The sequence below is a fragment of the Lepidochelys kempii genome, chromosome 13 (assembly GCF_965140265.1).
Source record: "Lepidochelys kempii isolate rLepKem1 chromosome 13, rLepKem1.hap2, whole genome shotgun sequence".
Classification (NCBI taxonomy): Eukaryota; Metazoa; Chordata; order Testudines; family Cheloniidae; genus Lepidochelys; species Lepidochelys kempii.
In genome coordinates this window covers 4,878,962-4,905,468 of record NC_133268.1, presented here as the reverse complement: position 1 = coordinate 4,905,468, position 26,507 = coordinate 4,878,962, and the positions used below count along the sequence as shown (strand labels likewise).

At 43.9% G+C, this 26,507-nt stretch overlaps 1 protein-coding gene across 3 annotated transcripts; it reads left to right on the top strand.

Annotated features, from left to right (window-relative positions):
• Nucleotides 1-8,851: 8,851 nt before the first annotated feature.
• On the top strand, nucleotides 8,852-23,601 carry LKAAEAR1 (LKAAEAR motif containing 1). Of its 3 annotated transcripts, none has more exons than XM_073309193.1 (4): nucleotides 8,852-9,041; nucleotides 16,628-16,960; nucleotides 20,093-20,215; nucleotides 22,619-23,601. In XM_073309193.1, exons 2-4 carry the CDS (start codon nucleotides 16,646-16,648, stop codon nucleotides 22,679-22,681), a joined length of 501 nt encoding a protein of 166 aa, XP_073165294.1. In that variant the 5' UTR covers nucleotides 8,852-9,041; nucleotides 16,628-16,645; the 3' UTR covers nucleotides 22,682-23,601. The 3 variants fall into 3 exon arrangements, with proteins under 3 accessions (XP_073165294.1, XP_073165295.1, XP_073165297.1); XM_073309194.1 differs by lacking the exon at nucleotides 8,852-9,041 and adding an exon at nucleotides 10,177-10,194; XM_073309196.1 differs by lacking the exon at nucleotides 8,852-9,041 and adding an exon at nucleotides 10,826-10,843.
• Nucleotides 23,602-26,507: the final 2,906 nt, after the last annotated feature.

The window sequence follows — 26,507 nt, the reverse complement described above, 5'->3', positions numbered from 1 at the left end:
TGAAAGCAGCATTGTGCATGGATTTGAGTGGAGCAAGTTTGTAGTTTTCAAGCCCAGAGAGAGGGATGTTGCAGTGATTGAGATGTGAGATGATGAGAACCTGGACGAGAGTTTTAACTGTGTGGATGGACAGGAAAATCCCTAACTTAGAGATGTGATGCAGAGAGAATCACCAAGGTGTAGACATAGCCTATATCTGCAGACCTAGAGAGAAGTCAGAGCCTAAGAGGACACCCAAGTTCAGAGCCTCACTGACAGGCAGGATGAAATCAATCAAATCCACAGTGATTGAGAAACGAAGTAACAGAAACAGGCCGGGGAAGAAGATTCAGAGCTTTGTTTTAGTCATATTGAGTTTGAGTTGATGACTAGACATCCATGAGGAGATGTCAAAGAGACAGGCTGAGATTTTAGTTTGTACAGGAGGAGACAGGTGATCTGTGACTCATTGGCACAGAGAGAATAGTTGAATTTGTGTTTGCAGGTGAGACTACCCAGAGACAAGGGAGGGAGGGAGACAAGAGTGGGACCAAGCACAGAGCCCTGTGGAACAAACCCCTACATAAAGTTGGAGGTGGATGATGAGGATCCACTGAAAGAGCAATTAGAGAGGTAGAAGGAGAACCAGGAGAGGACCGAATCATGGAAGCCAATGGAGAACAAGATTTCAAGAAGAGAATGATCGACTGTGTTGAAGGTAGCAGACAGGTCACGGAGGATGAGGATGGAGAACAGGTTCAAAGCTTTAGCTTCGAAGAGGTCATTAGAGACTTTGGTGAGAGTGGTTTCAGTGGAGTGCAAGGGGCAGAAGCCAGATTAGAGAGAGTTGAGGATGGAATTGGAGGAGAGGGAACTCCAGCCAGTGATTATAAACAGACCTAAAATGAATTTAGAGATGAAAGGGAGGAGGGAGATGGGGCAGTAGTTGGAGAGGCAAGTGGAGTCAAGGTTGGTTTTTTTTTAAGATGGGGGAGACTGGCACATGTTTGTACTGTGTGGGGAAGGACCCAAAGGAGAGTGAGAGGTTACAGAGAAGAGTAAGGGAGGAGATAAGAGCGGGCACAAGGGAGATCAAAAGATGGCATCACTGTGGCAAGTGGAGGGGTGAGGGAAGGAGAACAGCCAAGAAACTTCTGCATCTGTGATAGAGGGAAGGAGGAAAGAGCTGTAGGAGGGCAAGGGGAGATGCACTGATACAAATGATGGCTTTCAGAAACTCACACTGTCTACACTAGAGGTCTTCATCAGTGCAGCTATACCAGTGGGCCACTGTTGGCTGAAACCAGGGCAAACCTGCAGTGAGGACAAGGCCTTAGACACTAGGAAATAGCAACGTGACTGACGTGTTTGCTTTCCTTGCCAGTGTGCCATGATCAATGAGGAGGGAAGATTCAATGGTTGAGCAGGGTTCAATCCCTTGCTTCACCACAGACTCCCTGGTGGGTCCTGGGCAACTTACTTAGGCCAGATTTTTAAAGGTATTTCAACACCTACCGCTGCAGAAAGATGTCTAAACACCTATAAAGATCTGGCCCTTGGCCTCTCTGTGCTTCAGTTCCCCATCTGTAAAATGGGGATAATAGCACGGCCCTACCCGTGAGGAGAAATACACTGAAGACTGTGAGGTGCTCAGCTACTACAGTGATGCGGTCCAGATAAGAATGAAAGCTCAATAGATCTCAGAGCAGCACTGAGGAGGAGGCAGGGCGGGGAGAGTGGATGTTGGCTAACTGCCTCAGCAGGTGTCGCTTTTGCGTTGCTTTTCAGTGTACCCCTCACAAACAGCAGCTCTGTTTCTCCTTTAATTTTCACCAGTGATGAGGATGGGGAGGGATGGGAAGAGTGGGGAAGGCTCCTCATTGGCCCAGCACTGGTTTATTTTGGCGTACCTGACCACCAGGTGGCACTCGAGACTCATTTATAAATGGCTCTTTCCTTTGAGTGTCTGGCATGGTGAATAAATTCCTGGTACCCTGAATGCTAACCTATCACCTCAAAAGAAAGCCTCTGGAGGACAAAGAGATAATTTGTGCTTCTCTGAAATGCAACCACCATCTTGGAGAGCTGTTTCTGCAACCCAGACCAATGTGTGTCACACACCGGCACACCTGACTCATTGGTTGTGGATGACAGGGCTAGCCTATTTAGAACACTTTTTCACCCAGCTAACCTTCTGAATAAGTAGCAGTGAAGAGAATATACAGAGAGGCACGTACATCTGCATTTTAAATCATCCACTGCGGTGTTCCAGACCCTGAGAGATAGCATTTGCAATTTCCAAAACTACCATTGGAAGTAACGTTTACTTTCCAATAGAGAACTATGCAAAAGGTAAATAAATTGGTTAGTCTCTAAGGTGCCACAAGTACTCCTTTTCTTTATGCAAAAGGTTGACTTCCTATTTAATAATATTTTGCCCCACTTAGTTATATATTTTTAACTCTGCCATGGGAGGCACAGATCAGCATTCACATCGCACTCTCAGTCAGTACCCGGCCCAAGCCGGGGAAGCTAATGATCCAACCAGCGGACCAAACGTGGTGATGAATCCTTGTCATGAGACCGCTGAGATATGTTGCACATACACTAAGAAGAAGAATAACTCTGTCACAGGGCTTTAGTTGTGCAACACCTAATAGGAACGATGAGATTTCTCCTGCTTCAGTGGGAGTTGAAGGTACATGCTACCCTTTAGGATTAGCCCTTATGTATGTATATCCCCAGACACTGAGACGCTCACCTGCTGGATGAAGTGATCCCTGTGTATGAATATTTAGTACAGACAGGATGAAATACTGCACCCGCTTGTGTCAATGGCAAAACTCACATTGATTTCAGGGGGGCCTGGATTTCACCCATATTCTATATAGCTCCTGAGGGGCCTAGTGCTTCTGGATGAAAGGCACTATATAAATGTAAGCTATTATAATTACTATAAACAGAGGCACTAATGGGTGTGTCTAAAGAGTTGGTGGCCATGACCTGGGACCTCCAAGCTGGACAGGGGTGGAAATGGAAATGATTCTTCATATCCCAGGAGCAGGGGGAGGGAGTGGGTGTGGAAACTGGGCAAGCTGGAATGGTCAATCCATTTATGATGGGATGAGGAAGTTCCTACCAACATTGTGCAGATTCTGTGTGGCTTGAATTTCAGTCAGATAGGGAATCGAGTTATGTTCATTATAGACTGTAATAAATGTTTGTCAGTCTTAGACAACTGTTTTCCATGTGGATGTTTTCCCACCTTGCATAAATTGGCTATCAAGAATAAGGAGCATTAATCTAGCTCCTTGGGAAAGCATGCAGAAATTAAAAACCTTGCCATACTGCTGACTCTTTTGACTGGAACAGTTTTCTTTCGGAAACCTTCCTCTGTGCAAGTCACTTTCGCAAGTGACAGGTACTTTATAGCACAGAAAGGGAGTCATTTACAGGGGCACTAATTTGGTTGGGCATCAAAGTAAATCACAGCACTGGAAGGAGAAGTACTGTTCAAGTGGTAGCTTCATGAAATAAAACAACAAATAACATCCCCTTTCATCTGTCAAACAGAGTCAAGTAGCAACTCTGATCACAACACTTCCCCTTTGTGATTAGGTCAAAATGTTAACCTGGAAACCTCAGTGCTCTTTCTTTCACTAATAAACTGTTTGCTTCATTGTTCCTGCTTCATTACTAACGGCTGTATCTCCTTCCTGTGTTTAGGCAGCAGTACACATTTTGGGTTGATTCTCAATGGCCTTGAAAAATGCAAGAACCAGCTTTGGGAGCACCTTGTTTTGCAGGCAAATGCATGGTTTTGCTCATGCAATCGCCTGTGCTCAAAATTGTGCAGGATCCCTTTGAAAATCTGGCACTCCCTGCTTACTATATGGCATAACTGGTACCCTGAGAATCCTGTTATGTCTATTAGAAAGTGCCTCTTGGATAGTTCTGGTTCCAGGTTGTAGGAGGGAGAGAAGCTAACAGCTGAGGGCAGAAATGGATCCAGTGAGGGTCAGACACCACTGGAGTAACTCCAGATTTACCCAAGGGGTAGCTGACAGCAGTGTTTGACCCTGAGCTAGGAACATTCAGGTAGACAAGTGCTTCAATTCACTGAGATTCTACAACCCAATGGTACCTGGCCTTTGTATAGATTCACAGTTATGCGGGAGGACAGAAGAAGGGATAGGCATAACTCCAGGCCCTGCACTCAGCAGAACTCAGGGATTGTACCCAGGGGGTGCAGACTGCCCCAGAGCAGGGAGAAGACTAGGGAGGAGGTTGAGCCATGCCCTCCACCCCTGCTCTGGTTCCCAAAGTGGGGAATAGGGTACAGAGGCTGAAGAGCACCCCTACAAAGGAGTATAGTAGCACTGTGCCCAAAGGACCTGGGAGAGTTCTGCCTCCCTGAAAGTGAATGCCTCTGAGTTCTCCCCCAGAAATGGTGCAGCTCTCTGCTGCCCCTCAGTGATCGATAATATTATTTTCAAACCCTATTTTTGCGTTCTATAATAAAACTGTAATATAGTTAAGTTCAACCTTAATAGATTTTTTTTTCTTTTGTTGCATTTGTCCTTTCCCCCTCTCTAGCAGTATGGACAAAGCAGCAGAAAACTCCCAGGTAGATTTTAGTTAAATGAAATCTGGATATTTCCCCACAAACCTCCCTGTGGCTTTTCAATAGCCTCTAACTAAATCTATCACTGGAGCTACGATGTCCAACACCCCACATCTCTGACATGCATTCTATCAGACTCAAGATATCCTTAGCCCTGCCATTAATTCTGACAGGCTGTATCCAAATGTAGCTCTCCATTGATTAAAGTATGGAAATTTGCACATGGCCCCTACCAGCTTTTCAAAACTTTGTTCTCAGTTAATTGTGCAACATGAATAGTGCACTTATGAGTGCACTTATGTCAAAAAGTAGGATATTTTACCGCCAGCCATCTCTCACTGACAAATAAATGTCAAAATCTCTCTTATTCCTCATTCTCCCTATCCCAAATACACTTTATTAAAATGGCTAAGATAGCCATTAAATCAATAGACACGATTTGTTTGTTTTTAACTGGTGCAAACACACATATTAGCTATTTATAGGAGTGCACAAAAAGGGGAGAGTTCAAAAACAGGCATATAAGAACATAAGAATAGCCACGCTGGGTCAAACCTATTGTCCATCTAGCCCAGTGAACTGTCTTCCAAAAGGCATTCCAACAGACTGAACAGAACAGGGCAATTATCAAGGGATCTACCCGTGTTGTCCACTTCTAGTTTCTGGCAGCTGGAAGTTTAGGGACAATCAGAGCATGGGGGTTGCATCTCTGACCAGCATGGCTAATAGTCCTTGATGTACCTGTTCTCCATAAATTTATATAATTCTTTTTTGAACCCAGTTACACCTTTGGCCTTCACAACATCCCCTGGCAACAAGTTCCACAGGTTGACTGTGTGCTATGGGAAGAAATACTTTCTTATGCTTGTTTTAAACCTGATGCCTATTAATTTCATTGGATGACTCCTAGTTCTTGTGTTATGTGAAGGGGCAAAAAACACTTCCCCATTCACTTTCTCCACACCAGTCATGATTTTATAACCCTCTACACTATCCCCTCTTAGTCATCTCTTTTCTAAGATGAACAGTCAAAATCTTTTTAATATCTCCTCCTATGGAAACTGTTCTACAGCCTTAATTATTTTTCCTGCCCTCTCTGTACTTTTCCCAATTCTAACATATCTTTTCTGAGATGGGGCACTCAGAACTGCACACAGAATTTCAAGGTGTCAGCGTACCATGAATTTATATAATGGCATTATGATATTTTCTGTCTTATCGATCCCTTTCCTAATGTTTCTTAACATTCTGTTCACTTTTTTGACTGCTTCTGTACATTAAGGACGTGTTTTGAGAGAACTATCCATGATGACGCCAAGATCTCTTTCATGAGTGGTAACAGCTAATTTAGACCCCGTCATTTTGTATGCCGTTGGGATTATTTTTCCCGATGTGCATTACTTTGTATTTATCAACATTACATTTCATCTGCCATTTTGTTGCCCGGTCACCCAGGTTTGTGAGATCCATTTTTAACTCTTTGCAGGTATGATTCAGAGTACTCTTATGGTTTTGCACAAGAGCAATCTCCGAAGCACTTTTAGTATAAGACATTCATAAAGGGCAGCCAATCATCTCTAATATCGTAAGAAGAAGCAGAAGCACAGCTACAGGCATGAGCCTTCTCAAGCACAGCACCAGGAAACAGAGGGAAAAGCTGGATTTTAAGGGTTTATTTGATCATTTATGTTCAGATTTTTATTGCACTATTCTATGCACGTGATCAAAATAGTACATATATGTGATGACACACCCTAGGTCTCTTCCCACAGCCACAAGTCACGTTTGTAGCATGCCTCTCACTTCACTGGCTTACATTGCATGTGACCCAAAATGCTACGAGCCCGTACTGCAAGTGTTTCAGTACAGAACACTGTACCTGCTCACTCGAACATTTCAGAGTTTGGAAGCTAGTGTTGAGGGACTGCATTTCTTTGCAGGTCAGAGTCTGTGAAACCCTTAGATCCACAACATTCTGCTGCCCTAAAAATTACAATGCCACAGGCAGCCTTCTCATTATGTACTGTTGGCTCCCCTTTTCGGAGACATTTTTACTAAATGCTGCTCCAAAAAAATCCATCAGGGAACAATAATTCAGATGATGCTTCTTAATAAATGAGAGGGGTTGCTGCTGACAGACATTATGTAGTCCCGCCTTCCCAGAAACTGAATGAACAAGACATGAACCCAGGAATGCATGATAGTTTGAGCTCTACCTTTATCATCAGGGTATCATAAAAGAAAAATTTTGACTGGTGTTAATGTGACACAAGTGGCCAATTCATTAACCTAGAATTAGGGGAACTTTTCATTAAATCTATTCAGTGGGGTATGTGAAAATGGTAAGAATGTTCTTGAAATTATTTGAATAAAGGCAAGATGTTCTCCTATACAGACTCTTTCTTGCTAAAAACTATTAATGAGCATATTATACCACATCAGTCTCAGAAGGTCAAAGCAATCGCTTCACTAATAAGCACTTATAAAGCTCTATAGAACTGCATTTCTCACACAAATGTGCTCCTCTAATGAGTGCAATTTTACATCTGCTCAGGTAAAACTAGTTGTTCTGCATTTGTGGTTTACTATATATAAACTAGAATTTGGGAGAAGAAACCCAGCTGGAAAGGAAAGACAGGTGCTGGGGAATAAAAATGGAGTTCATGAATGTATTTTTCTTTAGAGTAAAAATGAGGGCCTTGTGAAGCAATGTTCTTCATCACTTGTCTTCTGAAGTGTCACAGTATCACTTGTCCTATTATAAAATAGCAATTAGCTGATATAAGAAATGTCATTCCCCTGCTATGCACCTTATTTGTCTGCAATTCTAACATGTACAGGAAAAATACAAGGGTTGGGATTAGTTCAAAGGGGACACAAACGGTGACTATCATAAAGACCATGAGCCAAGTTCATCCCTAATATAACTTCATGGATGTTAATGAAGTGAGATACACCATAGGAACATGGGACCAAATTAATCTATCAGATGACCCGAAATGCTGTACAGAGCCAAATCCTGTAAGTGAGAGCTGCTACGGAAACCTAGAAGACTCTAATACACCGCAAGCTTATCAAGAATAAAATGGACTATCTCTCTATCAGTGGGAAAAAGTAGAATGAATACCCAACAAATGACCAAGAAAACACTGCATCTTTGTGAAAATCACTGTTGTTGCAGCAGTGTCCAGAGGCTCAAGTCAGGAACAGGGTCCCATGGTGGTAGGGATCCCTTCTCCAAGGAGTTAGTCTAATTTAGAACTAGAGGTGAAAACCGTAGACCATCAAGCAGTAGGGCTGGGAGGAGGATGGTGAGGGTAGCAGAGCTAAGATTGCCAAGCTGTATAGGTTAGATATGAATACAATTAGCCTTTATATATAAATTGTAATGTAGTAGTACCTCACAGCCCCAGTCAAGACCCAGGGCTTCATGGTGCTAGGGACTGTACACACACACACACACAACAAAAAGAGCGTCACTGACCCAAAAAACTTACAAGAAACACAAATTAAGGATTCAGAGTAACAGCCGTGTTAGTCTGTATTCGCAAAAAGAAAAGGAGGACTTGTGGCACCTTAGAGACTAACCCATTTATTTGAGCATGAGCTTTCGTGAGCTACAGCTCACTTCATCGGATGCATTAATTTTTACAAATTAAGGAGCTTCTAGCACCGGCTGGAAACACACACATTACGAGCAGAAGCAGTGCAAACTCCTCATGTAGCCCTGCCAAAGCCCCACAGACTGGACCAGCAATACCCCTTATTATTTCAGTCCTGGGCCTCCACTGAGCAACGCCAACACCCCCCCAGGCCTCTGGCCTGCACCCTCCCATAGGGCAATCCCAGATCCCACGCTTCTCTGCACATGCCCCCAGTCCTACTTTGCAAACGCACACACTTGCTACTGTCTCAGGCTCAGGTCCCAGGCGTCTCCGCCTCCATCCCCACGTCCAGCCTGCAGGGATAAACCCCTGCTACTGCAACTCCAGGCCCTGGGTTTCTCTGCCCCCACCCCGACTCTCGCCCTGCAGACCCTGGCCTATTGCACTCCAGGGCCCCAGATTGCTCCGCTCTACCCCCCCCCTTTCTTCGTTTGCTGCCACCCGGGCATGGCAAGCCCACAATGCATTGCGCGGCTCTGCCCCTTGCTGTTGCAGCCCTCGGTCTCCTCCGGCCCCTCCGAGCGCGTGCCCCGGGGAGGCGAGCTGCCCCGCCCCCACCACGCGCCCAGCCCCCGGCCCCTGCGGCGCGCGGAGGCCGTCTGCCTGTCACGTGGTCCCCGCGCCGGGCGCGAGCGGGGCGGAGGGGCGGAGCCGCTTGGCCGGGTTGCCCGGTAGCGCCGTGTCCATGGCAACGCTTGTAGAGCCCGCGAGGGGGGAAGCGGGGCCGGACCTGAAGGGGAAGAGGAGACGCGACGGGAGGAGGCGGGGGAGGGGTAAGAGCGGGCTCCGCGGGGGCCGGGGGGGGGATTGGATCCGCCTCCCCCCCCGCGGGTCCCCAGGGCTCCCCGCCCCCTCCCATTCCTAGAGCATCTCCACCCCCCACCCCCCCACAGGACCCTGCCCCCAGCCCCAGCCCCATCCCTGCCCTCGATCCCTGCCCCCGGCACCAGCCCAGCCCGCCCCCCATCACTGCCCACCGCGCCGCCCCATCCCGCCCCGATCCCTGCCCCCAGCACCGCCCAGGCCCCCCCATCCCTGCCCCCAGCCTGCCCCCCAGGACCCTGCCCCCCAGCCCCCCTGATCCCTGCCCCCCGATCCCTGCCCCCAGCACCGCTCCATCCCGCCCATTCCTGCCCACCGTGCCACCCCCCCATCCCTTCCCCCTGCCCCGATCCCTGCCACCAGCCCCAACCCCCCCACAGTGCCCCCCATCCCTGCCCCCAGCGCCACCCCCCCATCCCTGCCCCCGATCCCTGCCCCCAGCACTGCCCCCCCACAGGACCCTGCCCCCAGCACCGCCCCGCCGCCCCTGCCCCCAGCACCGCCCCAGCCTGCCCCCCAGGACCCTGCTGCCCAGCACAGCCCCAGACCCCCCCGATCCCTGCCCCCAGTGCTGCCCCAGCCCGCCCCACAAGACCCCCCACAAGCCCAGCCCGCCCCACAGGCCCCCCCCGATCCCTGCCCCCACCACCAACCCCAACTCGCCGCCCCAGCCCCCCCATCCCTGCCCCCAGCCTGCCCCCCAGGACCCTGCCCCCCAGCCCCCCTGATCCCTGCCCACCGATCCCTGCCCCCAGCACAGCCCCAGCCCCCCCATCCCTGCCTCCAGCGCAGCTCCAGCCCCTCCCCAATCCCTGCCCCCAGCGCAACCCCAGGGCACCGTGTTCTCAGAGCTGCACCTTACTCTCCCAGCTCCCCCTCAGGGCACCCCTGCCTCCTCCCCACTGGGCATAGCAAGAACCCCAAGCTGCTCTCCCAGCACAGGCCCCACCCCAATCCCAGGATCTAATGCAGTCCCCCACATGGCCCCAGTTGAACTCGCCCTGCACCCTTCCAGAGCTGCCTGTGGCTCTCCCCTCTCGCTGCTGCTGTGCAGCCCTGGTCCCAGGTGCCCAGATGCCATGGCGATGGGTGTGATACAACTAGGTAGCTAGACAGGCAGGGTATTGCATGGGCCTTAATTCCAGCTGCTATATTTTGCATAGAGACTGCAGATCCCACTCTGCTGTTTCAGCCAACAGGCTACGGGTTGCCACCTGCCAAAAATTCTGATGCGTCTCTGAAGCTTGTCACAACATATCCCAATTCCAAACTGTTGCAGTCTGGAGATCAGGCTACAAATCACACAAGAGAACTGCCTGGGCCCAGTTGGGTCCGATGTCATGCAGATACCTTGGCAGCCTGCTGATTCTATTGATGTGGGAGCAATGTGTAAAATTTAAAAAGAAAAAAATTCCAGACTTCTTTGAATCTCAGATATGGTTTGATTCAGATGCAGTTCAAGTTGTTTATGAGGCTGATTCCTACTGTGTCCACATATCCTATTGTATCCACATATGTCATTGTATCCGCTGGGTCTGCACTTTGTAATGCAAGTCACAACAGAATCACAGTTTTGTAGTTATCGTGGTGAGATGGTGACATTATTTGCAGCATCCTAGCTACCAAAACTAAGACGGCACAACTGAATATTGATGGTTTGGCCAACTCTGTGGTATTTGGTGTTTTTCTTAAAGCCCCAGCTCCTGGACTTATATGATTGCCTGAGAATATCAGCTTTGATTTTTTTAAAAGAGTAAGTTTATAACTCACAGTTGTAGAGAAAAGCTTGAAGATGTAATCTCTAAATATTTTAAACCCCAAAGGCAAATAAAAATAATTCAAATGTTATTTTTTAAAAATCTAATAGAAATCATAAACATTTATGGCTGGAAGGGACCTCCTTAGGTAATGTAGTCCATCCCCCTTCACGGAGGCAGGATTTTTAATTATGTTTAAGTTAATCTTATGTTTTTTTCGGGGGCCTGACTTATGATTTTTGAATGCTTAGATTTGGCAATTTCATATTGAGGCAAAGCAAGCACTCTTAAAGGCAACAACAGGTGAACTCTCCTAAACCTCAGACTGCATCCAATACAGACAACTAAACAGAGCTTTGCAGGATTTTGTGGACAACTATAGAATTGCACAGAACTTTTGCACGAAGTTTGCCACGTTTCATTTAACAGTTGTGCTCGTCCAACAGGTTCCCTGTACTAAAGAGGGTCCTTTTGCTATATGAGTCAGGGGGGTTGTTTCACAAAAATAGAACTTTTACATCTTCTAATTTGTGTTACCATTTTATTAATAATAATTCATTCTGTATTGCAAACAAGTGTGCTAAGCACTTCACAGACGACTAAGATGTGATCTCTGCCCTAAAGAATTTATATTCTAACTTGTGGAAATGACAGAATGAGTGAGGGACACAAACTTTAGAGAGGAGGTGGAGATAAAAAGGATTTATGAGTCAGACACTTTAATGAATACCTGCTAGCCAGCTTCAAGTTTTGCCCAGATCTGTTGTTGAAAAGTTTCCAGAGAAGATACCAGGGTTCGGTATCCAGCAGCTCGCATTGTGACATTTATGTCCATATTTTCACACCCAAAGTGCTGAGTTCTTTTCAAAATCTGGACACTTATTTTGGTGCCTAAATGGGAGCTGAGTTGTTTTGAAAATCTGGCCCTATGTGTTAGGGCTAGAATGTGAGACTTGCTGAGGACACACACCTCCCACTGAACCACACTGCCCAACCCATCTGACTCACATTATAAAAGAGTTTACAAAAATAACCCCAACAGAAGATCTTTCTGTTGCAATTTAATCTGGTGACTGTGAGTGATGCTTTTATACGTCCAGAAAGAGGGACTTGACTTGCTGTCTAATTTTTATGAACAGGAAAACCAGCGTTGTCTTATCTAGGACCACAGAAATACACACCAGTGACCAAGCCTGACCTCCTCTTAAGAAAGTGCCTAAGCATTAAACCACACAGTGCAGCCATTATATAGGTCGAGAAATACGTGTTTTAACCCTCACTAAGCCTATGTCAAAAAAGTAGAAACCTTGAACCCAAAATGAAGAATTGCAATTGATGCTTGTTAGGCTATGTTATCTTTCTTTAGCAGATGTTGCATGTAGTTATATTTTATTAGGTGCCTAGAAGCCTTAGAAAGTAAAATGTATTAATTATTATTTTTATTATTGTTAATATTATTTTATCAATACAATGTTTTTCACCATCTAAGATCTCAAAAGCACATTCTTGCTGTGCTACATACAGGTCACTTCAGTGAAATGCAGACTCTTTGGGATGGAGCGCAGAAACTTGGCAGACAGCTGGCATGCAGCACGCTCCACAACAAAGATGGGAAGGGACATTTTGGGCCAGTGACATTGGGCCAAATGTTATTTTTTTTAAAAGGCTCATGGAGTCTTTGGGGCTACAGCACTGAGCACAGTCATAGTTTATTCTATAGGACCCTGGAAACATCCCTCCAACATGCAGGCATTCTTAGAGGACAGATATAGTTCAGTCTTGTAGCAGAGTTTGAGATTTGTCACATATGTATTATTGTCACTGGAACATTAAAATACATAAACCTATAGATCTGCACCACCTCTAGCTATATTATGTCTTGTGGATTCAGTTTCCTGAATTTCTGTTTGGTGGGTGCCAGTGACATGGAGGTGAAAGTCTCTGTCAGCGGCCATATAAACCATCCAGGCCCACCACCGTAACATTTTAATCAACAGTTTATGCTTGGTGGTTGGATTTTCAGGGTATTTCTGTGATCAAAATGAGTGTGACTTTATTTAAAGGAATTGACAGAAATTAAGTTTTTATACATTTGAATAATTATAGTCAAGAACATTCATATTGTAAACTAAAACTGCTTAAGTTAAATAACCATATACATTAACTAAATATAATTAGAGAGAAATTAGCTAGATAGTAGAACAACTTGGACAATAAAATCTATATTGAGACCTACATTTTTTAATTAAAAAATACATAAGTATGTTTTCTGAAGTCCTTGCACAGGTATATATGTAAATATGCATATGTAAATGCATATGCAAAATATGTGTCTGTATTTGAATTTATCAGTTGTGTGCCCAGTTACTGTGAGCTTACATACAACTATAGTCACTGACCACACAAACAACCATTTATATCTGCATGTGCAGTTACTGCAGTTACACACACAACCATGGTAATTGTGCATGCACTTATGTGCATTGTCTTCTTATAATCTATCTCAAAATATTCTAAAAATTCAGTGCTTTCAAAACAGAGGTTTAGCCATGCTACTTCCACTAAGGTAAATACATGACATACAGCAACCATTGAACCTACCCATCGTACTGATAATGCATGGGAAAGAAATGAGCCAACTATCTCTGTAAAAATAGATAATCTTGTTACATGTTATTGCTTAATAATGGCCAGGGAGATGTTTGGATTCTGAAGAACTTGTGAACTTTGCCCTTTTTTCACAAGAGTTCCTGCCTTCTCTTTATTTTCTGTGTTTCACACATGGAGTATAGTGAGCCAAAGAGAATTCAAAGTGGGTAGGTTCTTCACCAGATTTCTCAGCTAGACTTCAAAAGTTTCAGTTCCTGAACACGGTTTTGTAAGAGCAAAACTCTGAAGTAATATATTACAAGACAGCTTGTCTGGTTTTGGTCATAAGCCATAAAGTCTTCAAACAACAAACAGTTCATCATAATATGTATAGCTCTTCTGGCATCAGAAGATCAAGAAAGCATTGGAAGTAATGATATATTAACAAAGAAAAAGACTTGTATGTGTTTAAAATCCCATTTGCAGAACCATCCTTAAAACCAGTTCCTCTTTCTTGTCAGTAACATCCTGTGTGATTTCCTGCCATGGTTTTGTAAGAGTAATACAAATGAAAGGAATCTTCCTTTTGAGAAGTCAATTTTCTTTTCTTTTCTTTTCTTTTCTCTGACTTCTTATTTTCTAATCTTTTTTTTAAAAAAGACTTTCTGAGCAGTCTCCCATGGAGTCAGACTGGTTTCTTTCTACAGTCTAAATATTTCCCACTAACTTTCTATTCTATAACTAGGTTCAGCATAAACAGGATACAAAAGGTATAGCAAAAATACATTGTTCCTGTTACAGAATATATAGCATATATATACATATGTATGTGTATATATACGATACAGCATAGCTATGTTGTTACTACATGAATAGGAACTAATTTTCAGAGTTAAATAGTTCAATGGTTTTACTGACTGCAAAAGTATTGGCCTTTATCGCACCAAGGAATTCTCTTTCACCTTTTGCTACTAAAAAATTCAAACTACAAAAAAATTCAAATACTACAAAAAAAACCATAGAAAATCACTGCATTTGGTATGATTCTCACCTGGAATCATAAACTGGCCCAGATTAGCTCCAAATTCAACTAGGTTTTATATAAAAATTGAAATTGGAAGAGTTTCATTATAAAACATTTGCATAAATCTAGTGAATTGGGTTTGGTGGTTATGGATTAACTTGCACATATCAGAGCTTCTGTTTGATTCAAATTGTATTCAGAAATTGTTGAAATATCCCAGTTTCTTGAACTTCTTTTTCAATGCATTAAACACGAGAGCTTCTCATTCATGGTAGGTTCTTTGAGAAGTGAAGGGTCTCTAAATCAAGTATTCTAGCAGAGCACCTCTACCTGCTCCTATTAATACCATAGATACATATCAGTGGTAGCTAGTAATTAGAGTAAAGACTTCTGAGTTGTAATCCCAACTCCACTTTTGATTTGTATAATCGTGAGCAAGTCAATTAACCTCTGAGCCCTTTGTAAAATAGGGATAATGATGCTTGCCTACCTCACAGGGTTGTTTGAAGGATCAATCAGTTAATGTTTGTGGAATGGTTTGAATATGTATGGTGTTCGATGCATGATATTATTATTAATTATTATTATTATCATCATCACAGGTAGATATATTGTAAATTTCTTTTCACAACTGTATTTGATGTCTAATGTCTTGTACTTTATTCACTGATTTTAATCTACAGGATTATCTAAATCCTGATTTGTATGGTTTACATGTAATTACAGCCTTTTGAGGCTTTGACTCATGTGTTTGGTTCACACTGCAATCTAGATGGCTGTTGTTTACCTCAGTGCTTGGACTGAAACTGAAGTTCCAGAAATCCTTCTTGGGCCAAATCCTCTGCTGATGTAAATTGGGGTAGCTCCATTACTTCAGTGAAGCTACAATGATTCACATCAGCTGAGGATCTGACACCATGTATCCATCCATAAATACAAACTTGTACAGATTGCAGAGTGCTGATGAAGCAGGGGGGAAATCCATCAGGATGTACCTGATAAGCTGATGCAAGCTATGACATGAACTATTAAAATAAGAATTTAAAACATTTTCTCCTAGGGATCCTTAGATCCTCGACCAGCATCCCATTTTACTGCCCAGTTTACTCACCCAAGTTCAGATATGACCCCATTCTTCCAGCCTAAGAAGGACTCACTTCATAGCTTGAAAACTTCAGTCCTTAGTCAACCAAGGGGATCACTGAGTGACATGAGTTGCAGAGGTTCAGTACATGTCTCTCTAGTGCTGCGAAGCTCAATGTGTCTCCTACATAGCAGTGCAGAAGAGCACAGCCATCGGGCCTTTGGGCTGGTCTAAAATGTTTCTAAGATTGCATTAAAAACTGAACTAAGAATAGTAAATACTGGAAAATAAAAGGGACTGACCTGGCCCCACAATTGGCTGTCTTAGTACAACAGCAATGATGTGCAACTGTCTGAGCATTTCTAAACAACACTCAAGTACAGTTTTTAAGAGCTGCCAAGGAAATTGGAGATGCACGTATAGCTTAGACAGATGTTTTTTTATAGGAGAGAGAAAAGTACCCACCAAAAAGACAGATCAGGCAGTTGGACATTTAATGCATGAGTAGCCATAAATATCTTGTAGTGGCCAACACCGTGTCTGAATCTTCTCATTGAGTAGCAAAGGGTTTGAAGAATTGAAATAATACTGATGAAAGAAAAATGTGCAAAAAGTAGGGCTAGTCCATTATGATGAAGATGTATTTTGTAATAGTGCCTAGAGGCCCCAATTGAGATCAGCACCCCATGGTGCTAGGTACTATACAGACACAGAATAAGAGACAGTCCTTGCCCCCAAGGACCTTGCAATCCTAGTAAAGAAGACGGACATAAGGTGAAAGAGAAGCAAAGTTAACTTACCCAGGGTCAAAGAGCAGGTTAGCCACAGAACCAGGAATAGTACCTAGATCTCCTGGGTCATAATCCAGTGCACTATTTACTGGACCACACTACATAACCTACTGGTACCATTATACAGCACCAACTAAGAAACCTGAGTGTGAATCCTGTCCTCAGCCTGACACTTCTTAAGCCAGATGGGGCATTCAGCAGCTTCCCCACTTGGAGAGTGTAGGATTTCCCAAAGCACCAAGTACTCCTGACCTCACATTGTTACAACTCTGGATTTTTTCTTCTTTTTCAGTCTTAACCTAGAATAAAGATGACTGCAAGAGAAACAGCTACGCGCAAAGGGACAATTATTCCTAAATCCCGGAAGAGTTTACTTTCACTTGATGTAAATGCAGTGTCTCCACAGCAAAGAGAGAGGTATCTGGCATTTGCTGAGCCCACTGAGGAACCAGTGAAATCCATGCTGGCTTCAGACATTCATATGATGGATAAAATGTCACATGAGCACTCCATGTGTGAAAGAGACGCAGAGCAAAAGAAGCAGGCAAGGATCATTGGGCTTCTCAAGGCTGCAGAAGCCCGGAACCGCCTTCGAAACGTGAGACTCCGATTTCAGAACTTGAGAGTAAGTTAACCTCAGAGACCTTTCATCAACAGGCCAGGCTGATAGTGTTGTACGAGATGGGACTGAGGAATTGTATGTAGCAAAGATCATTTCTTTATCATACACTGAAATGTCACTTTTCTAATGCATACAAATTATTATATTTTGAAGTGAGCAAGGGAAAAAACAAAATATTAGTTTTTCTCCTTCATGCTCAAAAGAGAGGAAATTTTTATGCAGTTGCACCTTCAAACCTGTTCCATGAAACATCCTGAAATGTGTGGGGAAAATTCTAACAGTCATCATCCGTTTTTTCAGCTGACAAACTTTTCCTCATCCTAATATAGAGAAGGGGTGAAAATGAAGATTATAATGGAACCTCAGTTGCAATCTTAACAATGGAAATATGGCTATTTCTCCATAGTGCCTTCTCTAAGAGGGTTTGTCTACACTGGGGCTGGAGATTTAACTTCCAGCTCAGGTAGACATACTCCTGCTAGATTGATCAGCAGAAGCAGTGGCATGGGCTAGCCATGCTGAGTACAGTGCCACCTGAGATGCTAAATACACAGTCAGACAGCTGGCCTATCCCACTGCTTGTGCCATTGTGGCTGCACTGCTGATTTTATCGTGCTAGCTCAATTAGAAATTACACCTCCAGCTCCAGTGTAGACATAACCCATATACAGCTTTAACCACTAAAATGAGCCTGTTTTCTCTTCTGTGGTCCCTGTGATGCTCCATTACATTCAAGTGCAGGAGAACATATATTTAGGATCCATTTGCAAAATGAAAACAATCCTTTTGCTGAATTTTTGGCCAGGACCTCTAGAATTGTGCGTGCATGTGTTTGCGTGCCGAGTTTTAAAATAAACCTACCACAGTTGTGTGTGAAGCCATGACAACTGTGAATGCAAATAACCAGCTGTTCTTCTAGCTGATTATTTGCTTGTGTAGTTTCCACTTGTGCATGCAACCATGAAATTTGTCTGCACAATTGTCTTTCTAATTGTCATTAGAAGATTCTAACTCTTAGAAGGAGGAGGTGTTATGTGTTGCTCCATATAGCAAACTGGTGTTGGAAAAGATCATGTCAGCACACTGTCATTCATTAAGGATGGCATTTGCGAAGTGCCCAAGTGATTTAGGAGCACGCACACCATTGAAGGTCTATAAGGCTTTGTGCGCCTAACTCACTTGGGTGCTTTTGAAAATCCTGTCCTAAAAGCTCAGCATACCGGCCAACACATCTCATCTTATCAAGTGCACTAAAGTAACCCTTCCAGTTTACAACTGCAGACTGGAGTTTCTCTGTTTATTCCCTATGAGAAAACCAATTCTGGAAAAGTTGCTTATTTTAGACCCTACAGCCTCAAGGAAGATATTTTCCCCTAATCCCAAACTAAATGATATCATACTTGGCTAGCACTGTAACCATGGTATTAAAGTTATTTATGACTCTGAAATTAATATATGCTATAGTTAGCAACAGTGGAACAGGGTTTCTTCTATACTACTGTCCAACTGCCTCTCTCCCCCAACCCCAGGCTACTCTGGAAAGCAAGACAGACTGTCTCCAGAGGCTCTTTAGTTTGCAGTAACCGATGTAAGTTTTTGCTGATTTCCAAAACTTGGCAACACACAACTGAATATGTGCAAAGATGAATCTTCTAAACATAAGACAGTGCCTGGCCGTCTTTTTATTGATCTTCATTCTGCTGGGAGATTTGTTTGCTTTAGTTTAGATTTTTTTTTAAAGTGAATTTTAGTGTCCATGAATGACCCTGGAATGATGGGACACAACAAGGACTGGCAGCAGCTGGGCATGCTTTCCTACACACTGCTCTTCTACCCTGACCTGGAGGGACCTCCTGCAGGGTGGAAAATGGAGTTCAATCTTTGTGTCTGGGACACTCTGCTAAAGCTGCCTACAAGGGATCCATTGGGAGTGAGGTCATCTGAGAACTGGACCAATATCTCCCAAATTGATTCCTCTGCAGAGGCACCAGACAAGTCCAAATAGAACACAGCAAAGTGGAGAGGAGCAGAGAAAGCTGCACGATCCTAAATCCCCCTCTGGACTTATGCTACTGATGGAGGTCAGGTAGCTCCCTGCTTCCACTGTGACCCCTACAGCAGACAGCCAGGAGAACAGCTCATGTTCAGATCTGCAATATTCAGGCACAGCCCATTGGCCCAAGCCACTTCACTCTGCTCCTATGGCTCTCAGCTCAGCAGGAGTAGCTCATAGGGTGTGCAGCCTTCTCCTGGGGGAGAGAATGAGGAGTGGGGGGTCACAAAATGAGGAGGAATATCAAACAAGAGAAAGAGCAACAGCAACAACAATAGAAGGGAAAGTTAAGGAAAAAGAGAGAAGGAAAACAAGATTAGAGGGAAAAACAAAAGAGAGAGAGAGAGAAAAGTAAAGGGCAGAGAAATTGGGCAGCACAAAGGAGCCATGATGGAACACTTTGCTGGGGTACATTATGTGGGGCACAAGGGCTGCCCAGTTCCTCTGTCCTCTCCTTATGGGGCAGTTTGAGCAGTCTTAGGGGTTACCTGTAACAAAGTGGGCAAGACACCCTCTGTTCTCAAGGACAGTTTTTGGATCATGATCTGATTGGACGTAGCTGATCATTTTTCAATACCCACTCCATGTACACACTTTCATTTGGGGTAGCACTCTCATTTCATTGCAGTTCCATAGCACGATAAACCTTTTAATGCCTTTCATTGTAATTTCTAAAAGCCTGTCTATAGAGCAGTAGGATTCTGCTAGCCAAAGTAAATCCCTTCCCATATTTTGGGGCTTTTCAACCATGCTGGTTTTGGGCCCAGACCTACTTCCACTTGAAGTCAATAGAAAGACTCTCTGAGACTTCAATGGGAGTTAGATCAAGCTTTCTAAAAAAACAGAACCATAAAAAGATTTTTTGAGGGGGGATATGGCAGGTATTGTGAGGTTTATTTGTTTGTTTGTTTAATTTAGATTTGTTTTACAGTCTGAAGATCAGTTTTCTTAACCCCCAGGGCCAGATTCATCCCGTTGACTTCACAGCAATTACCCTACAGATTTATTTGGCCCATTTTGGTCTAACGTGGTTGCTTTCTTTATCCTTTGGTCTTTTGGGGTTTATTTGTTTTTCACCATAGGCTCAGGAAATAAACCATCTGATATCCTGCCAGAAAACTGCCAGAGGCGCTGTGAGACTGGAGGTTTTTCTCCCACCCCGAAAGAACATTCAGAAACTAGCAGATAACTTGGACAGAGTTCAGGTATGTCTGAGCACATACCAGCAGTTAAACTGATTTCTTTCACTATCTTATCTGCCCATTTCTAGTTTTAAAGGAGAGGAGGGCTTAGCAGGCAAGTTACTCTTGGAATGTGCTCAGTAACCCATGGCCAGTTGAACTGTAGATCATAAATAGCAATAGCCAGAGGCATATACATATTATTTAACTAAATTTAGCACCAAATAAATTATATTGGTTAGAGCAGGGAACCTGGAGTCAGGATATCTGGGTTCTGTTCTTAGCTTTAGAAATGTCTTAATATGTGACCCAGGGTAAGTCACTTAACCGCTCTTTGTCTCAGTTTCCCCACATGCAAAATGCCTATTTCACAGCTGTCCCAGGCAAATGAACTGAGTTCCATGGAACTCTCCATCTCAAAGTCTCTTGGATGAAAATTTAAAACTTAGGTCCTGTCTGCTCTCTTTAACACCAATGATCTCTGTGCACGTTTCATAGAACTCAGTAGGCTTTGGTTCGCTGTCCTTGGCCAGAATGCTCTCTCTGATCTCCCACACAACTGTTTTTCAGTGCACTAAGCACCACTTGTTTGCTTGACTACACATTCCACCCTAGGGATGGGTGCAGCTTAGGTGGGTATATATAGGTCATGAAACACTTTGGGATCCCTGGGGAGGCAAGGTGCTATATTAATGTTACTCATGGCAATATATATAATACATTACAGTTCTGCATAAAATTAGCTATCAGACACATTAATGATAAATTATCTTTGCCCAGTTTCCGACTAATAATTGTGGCAAAAGCATTGGAAAACCGAGCAAGTGGATTTGCTGCTTGCTGTCTGTGGCTGTTTATTAAAGACCATTTCCTTTAGAGTGACAGCTAAAATACAGGCTCTTACACTGGATTTGCCTCTGACTTTCCTGCCTGCACTCCCCTCCCCCCTCCGCCAGCATGTGTAAACATGTCTTTCTGCTTTACTCCTGACTGCCTTGAGCAGATTCCTGGGATGTTAATGCCAGATACAGCAGAGGCCTTGGAGTGCTGAGAAGGGCAGATAGTCCCACAGCTGTAGCAAGATGGAACTGGATTACAGCACAGAGAGCATGTGAACCTAATGGAATAGTCTGCTAGAAAAGCCCACCCCAACCTTTCCAGGCAACTGTACCAATTCATTAGGCTGACCTTAGCCATCCCGGATAGTACCTACCACCTCTCATTCAATTAGGAGCAGCAACCTGCAGTAATAAGACTGAGTTTTTTTGAAAAACCCCGGCTCCCTTGCAGGCTGGAGTAGACACAACTGAACGAGAGATTGGTAGCATTGATGCACTGGGGCCAAGTACAAAAGGGAATTAATGCTGGGAGGAGAAACCTGGAGTAACAAACACAAAAGCATGAAGTACTGTACAGAGCTAGAATTTGTATGTGTACCGGGAACCACAGTCTGAGAGCATTCTGGATCAATGTAACTGCTGCACAAAAACAGGAAACTGCCCCTCCCTTCGTCAGAATAGAGGAAGAGGCTGCATGCCCACATCTGTGTCAGAACTGTGTCTGAAACTGGGTTCCAAGCACCAAGCAAAGGGGCTGGGTAAGAGCAAATTAGTCATTTCACCTTCACCTGAAACATGCAGCTGAAGAAGTGATAGTCTGGTTCTGACAGTTTTTACAAGAGCACCATCTCTAGGAACATTTAAAACTAGCCTGGACAAAGCTCTCAAAAAACAGATTGCTAAGAGATTCCTGCACTGGCAGAGGGATGGACCACATCACCTAAAACATTTTTTCCATCTCTAATTTCTGAGTGTGAGGTCCTGACCCCATTGAAGTCAATGGGAATTTTGCCATTGGCTTCAAAGGGGGCCACGATTTCACCCTATGATTCTATGGAATGCAGGCACTTTCACTCTAGGTCAGTGGTCTGAATTCAGCTCAGGCTGGTAGCAACTGACACTAGTTGCCATCTCACAGCCATTTAGTGATCGACAGGAAATGAGTTCCCACACACCTCTCCTCCACTTTCACTCCTTCATTGGCAGTGTCAGCAGGGAAGCCTAGGATTAAAACTGTTGAGATTGAACAACTTTGGGCTAGAAATGGTTCCTCCAGAAAAGGGTTGAGGCACTTTGGTGGGATAGTGAAGGGAGCATTCATTGTTATTGTCTCGATTTGACTTTTTCTGTGGATATAGAGAGGATGTCTACTGACAGAATAAACCCTTCTAAGCATTACATCCATTACAAATAGATAGAAATGAAGTGTCTGTATTTTTCTATTAGCTTCTATCCTCGCCACCCCAATCTGGCATTTCTCTCGCTTGCAGGTGTAACTTTTGAAATAGCATTTGATCACACATTTCTGCAGTGGACAGCTTTATGCTATTGTTCAGTCTTTCAGCTTCTTTTTGTCTTTGTTTTACAGAGGAGTAGAGTTGAAGCAATACTAGAAGATGAAAATGGCGAAATATTCATTAGAAGAACCTGAAACCTTGGAGGAGCTAGTTAGAAAAATGTACCATAGTGACTGAACCGGGAGTGAGCCCCTAGGAGAGCCACAGTTTGACTCAGCTACTGATAATTACTGTTAAATAAACTACTCCAGTTTCTTCTCATGGGCATCCAAAGATGTGCAACAATTTAACCTATGACAGGCAGATCCACAGAACTTACCAAGGAATGGAAGATTCAGCATGGTGGGCCAGATTCTAACTTCTCTTACACAGATATAAATCCAGAATTACTTGATTGACTTCATTCTGCTTACTCTGGATTTACCCCAGCATTTCTGAGGTCAGAATTTGACCCTGCAGCCTTCCTCAGTAAGGTACTCACTTGATTAGTTGGAAATAGGGACCCTTTAGTGTTAAGCCAAATTGTATGTATAACAATGACTTTCAGCCTTTACTATACATGGATGAGAAACATCAGTGCCATTACCAACGTTTTCTTGTGGTCTGTCCTTGGCCTTGTAATATTAAAACTGTGAAGTATTGAAATGCTTGCTTGCTTACATAGTTATGCCTGTAATGTCCTTTAGTCTGATGCCTCCACAACTTATAGACAGCAGGACACCCCTGCATGTTTTGAGGTGTGTCAAATATTACCCTGTAAAAACCCTGCAAAAAAGGTAACAATGGATGCAACAAAGGAGACGTGATTTCATAATTACTGCTGTAGACTGAGATCCATGTGTGAAAAGTAATGCTAGCTTAGAAAAATCCTCATTTCAATACAAGTGAAGGAATGAAAAGACTGCAGTTAGTAACATTCACCATCAAACAGGGATGGATTTTTTTAGAGAAATAAAAGTCATCAGATTGAACGAAGTGACTAAAGATGAGGAAGTGATGGACAGAGATTTTCTTTTCATTGAAGTAGAATAAAAATCAAAGCATATTGCAATAAGTTATGTGTTAGCTGATTTATACAACCAGGCCTTTCTGCTCCCTCCCTGCTTGTGCCGGAGAATTCCTTCTCTTGAAATCTTTGATGGGCTCCTTTCTCTGATTCCTCAGAAGACGTTCACCCAAGATAGATCCCCCCCACACCAATATTTCATGTGATTGCTTCCTCCCACTGAGACCTTTGATACTCTCCTTTTCCCTCCTACATACCCACTGGGGCCATTTCATCTGCAGGGAGACACTAGCTGAAGATACCATACCTTACTTCAGAAACCAAACCAAAAATCCCCTCATCTGTATGAGTGATACAACTCCCAGAGCAGCTTTCCTCTCTTCATCTAGTTGTGGGGGTCAGCAAGGTGATTCTGGGCCAGCAGGGAGCTGTTACAGCTGACATAGGTTAGAGCAGCTGTGAAGTCTCCCCATATTTTGCCAGGGGTTGAACTGGTCCCTATCTGCTTCAAAGATTGGAGAAGCACAAAAAGTGGTCTTTAAGCCACCTCCCCTGGCTGGGGTCCTGCTCAAAGAGCAGATTTGCCACACTCAAAGATCTGGCCCCTGCATTCTATCCCCATCTCTGTGTTTCCCAACCTCATTTATTCCCCATTCCCTGTGTCATCTTGGTTCAATCACTTAAACTCTGTGCTTTGATCGCCCCAGCTGTAAAACCATGCTAAGAACACCTACCTTTGTAAATTCCTTTGAGATCCTCAGGTGAAAGATACTGTGGACGTGCAGACAATTATTCACTACTGCCATTGCTAGCAATAAAATCAATTAAATTCTGAAAAGTAATACTGTGATCTGGAAGAAGGCTTTTGCCCTACTTCTTTTTCTGACTTGCACTGACCAGTGTTATTTCGGTTTGATTTTGTTTTGCAAACAGAATACATTTTGGAAGCTCCCCAACACAGAAAGCAATTCTTAGGCAAGTCACAATATATAAATAATTCTCTTGAGAACATAGCATGGGCTTGATTGTGCTACTGCTCAGCAGAGCCGATAATCTTATTTCTGCCATGCCAAACACAGGACTTTGGGGCCACAGCCCTACAGTCTGTTCTTAACCCCATTCTTGGCACACAATGACCAGCCCTTCCTTCTCTCTGCAACTTTTGCTATACTTATTTTTTGCAAGACTCAGAAAACATCGGAGAAAAAAAATCTTGTCACTGTTTGTAAGTCTCCACTGGACTTATTAGAGGCCCCCAGAGACAAAGCCTTTGGCTACGCAAAGGCCCGCATTTAATCCTCTTTCTTCTATGGCCTATGTGAGATCTGCACTCCAGAGCTCCAAACTGTGGCATTATCTATGTGTTTGAGGTCCTGAGGACAATCTCTGCACCATATTTTAGCTCTGCTCCTAAGATGGCATCCTGGGAAAAGGATGGATTGTCCTGAGCCATATGTTATCTGTGTCTGTGTTGAAAGGAGACAAAAAGGGAGGATGAGGCCTGGCCAAACCTGGGTGCAAACATCCAACACTGAGTCACATCAGAGCATCAGGAAAAGGCAGACAGAAGGAATCCATCTGAGTATGTGTAAGTGTCAACCTTTGCTGGAATAACTCTGCTCCTCAGCATCCACACGAGTAGTCGCCAGGGAGTTGCCTGACTACATACGTTTTTATCCATCAGACGGCTAAATCAGAACCCCAAATGCCCAACATAGCACGCAGAAGCTTTCTGTGGGTTTCTGATACTCCCTAGCGGACACTTGAGCCATAAACAAGGAATGGGTTACAAGGAGACGTACAGATAGTCTCCTCCCAAGAAATGGCTAGTCAGGTAGTCTGCAAAGATGCTCCCCCTGCACCGAGTGGATCTCAGACACAGGGGAGAATCTGACCCTCAATGGCTGTCCCTGAGACCTAATCTACCATTTAATTATTTTAACATGTTATGAAAAACCTATGCACACTTCTCCAGGCCTTTCTATAACTTCCACTATAATTGCATTAACTCAAATGAGGTGCTACCATCAAAGGGCCAAATCCTGAAGCCCTTATTCAATTTGTTTTCTCAGGTCTTATCTCAGGCCAAACTTCCATTGGCTTCCGTCTGAGTAAGGAGTATGCAGACTTTGTCTAAATGAGGGATCTTTCCTCTCAAGGTGATAAGAGCATCCATCCCCCACAGGCATGCAGTCAGCAGGAAAAATCTTACTGGATCATCCGGGTAGGATGTGTAAATGTAAGTGGAGGGATGGTTTTTCAATAAATAGCTTCCGGAGCAGAGCAAAAGCACTCTATGTAATTAACTGTTTAATCCTTGTGGGTGCACTACCTAGAAACAAATGGATAGCAATTTGGAGATGTTTGTTCCTTTAGCATCTCTGGTGACGGTGATATCGCAGTGCTTCTCCTGGAGCTGTATCTGGAGCAACCATTCTAGGGCTTCTTTCTCCATCACACGGTTTGCAGATGACGGGGGGAAAGGATTCAATAGGGAATGGCGCCATGCAATTCAGCCTTGAGACTGGCTGAGTCTGTTCTCAGGTATTCATTGAAAGAGGCTTCCCTTCCCATAGACATTCTGCCTGGAATTACTGGAGTTCTTTCTATATATGGAGAAGTCAAAGGTTCAGATGCTCTTTCTGTGAGTTGTTATTGTTATGATAACATGGTGTGCTTCTCTAGCACGCCTGTCTCTCAGGATCTCAAAGCATCTCAAAGGTCAGGTTCCACCCTCAGTTTAAAAAGACCCAGTGGGATTCTGGAGTAGCTCCAGGAACACTCCACTAAATGAGAGTGACTGAGGCCAAAATTAGACCCTGCTGGAGGCCTCCAACACTCCTGTGGGGGAGATAAGAGATTTCTTTCAATGGCAAGTCCCTCATGGGGCACAGACTGTCCCTTCTTCAATGTCTACAGAGTGCCTAGAACATTGTGGCTACAACACAAATAAT

Excerpts from the sequence above, each read along its gene's own strand:
- LKAAEAR1 (XM_073309193.1), top strand. The coding sequence starts at position 16,646 with ATGACTGCAAGAGAAACAGCTACGCGCAAAGGGACAATTATTCCTAAA. Across the intron at positions 16,961-20,092 it reads TCCGATTTCAGAACTTGAGA|GCTCAGGAAATAAACCATCT; the intron begins GTAAGTTAACCT and ends TTTTCACCATAG. Across the intron at positions 20,216-22,618 it reads ATAACTTGGACAGAGTTCAG|AGGAGTAGAGTTGAAGCAAT; the intron begins GTATGTCTGAGC and ends TTTGTTTTACAG.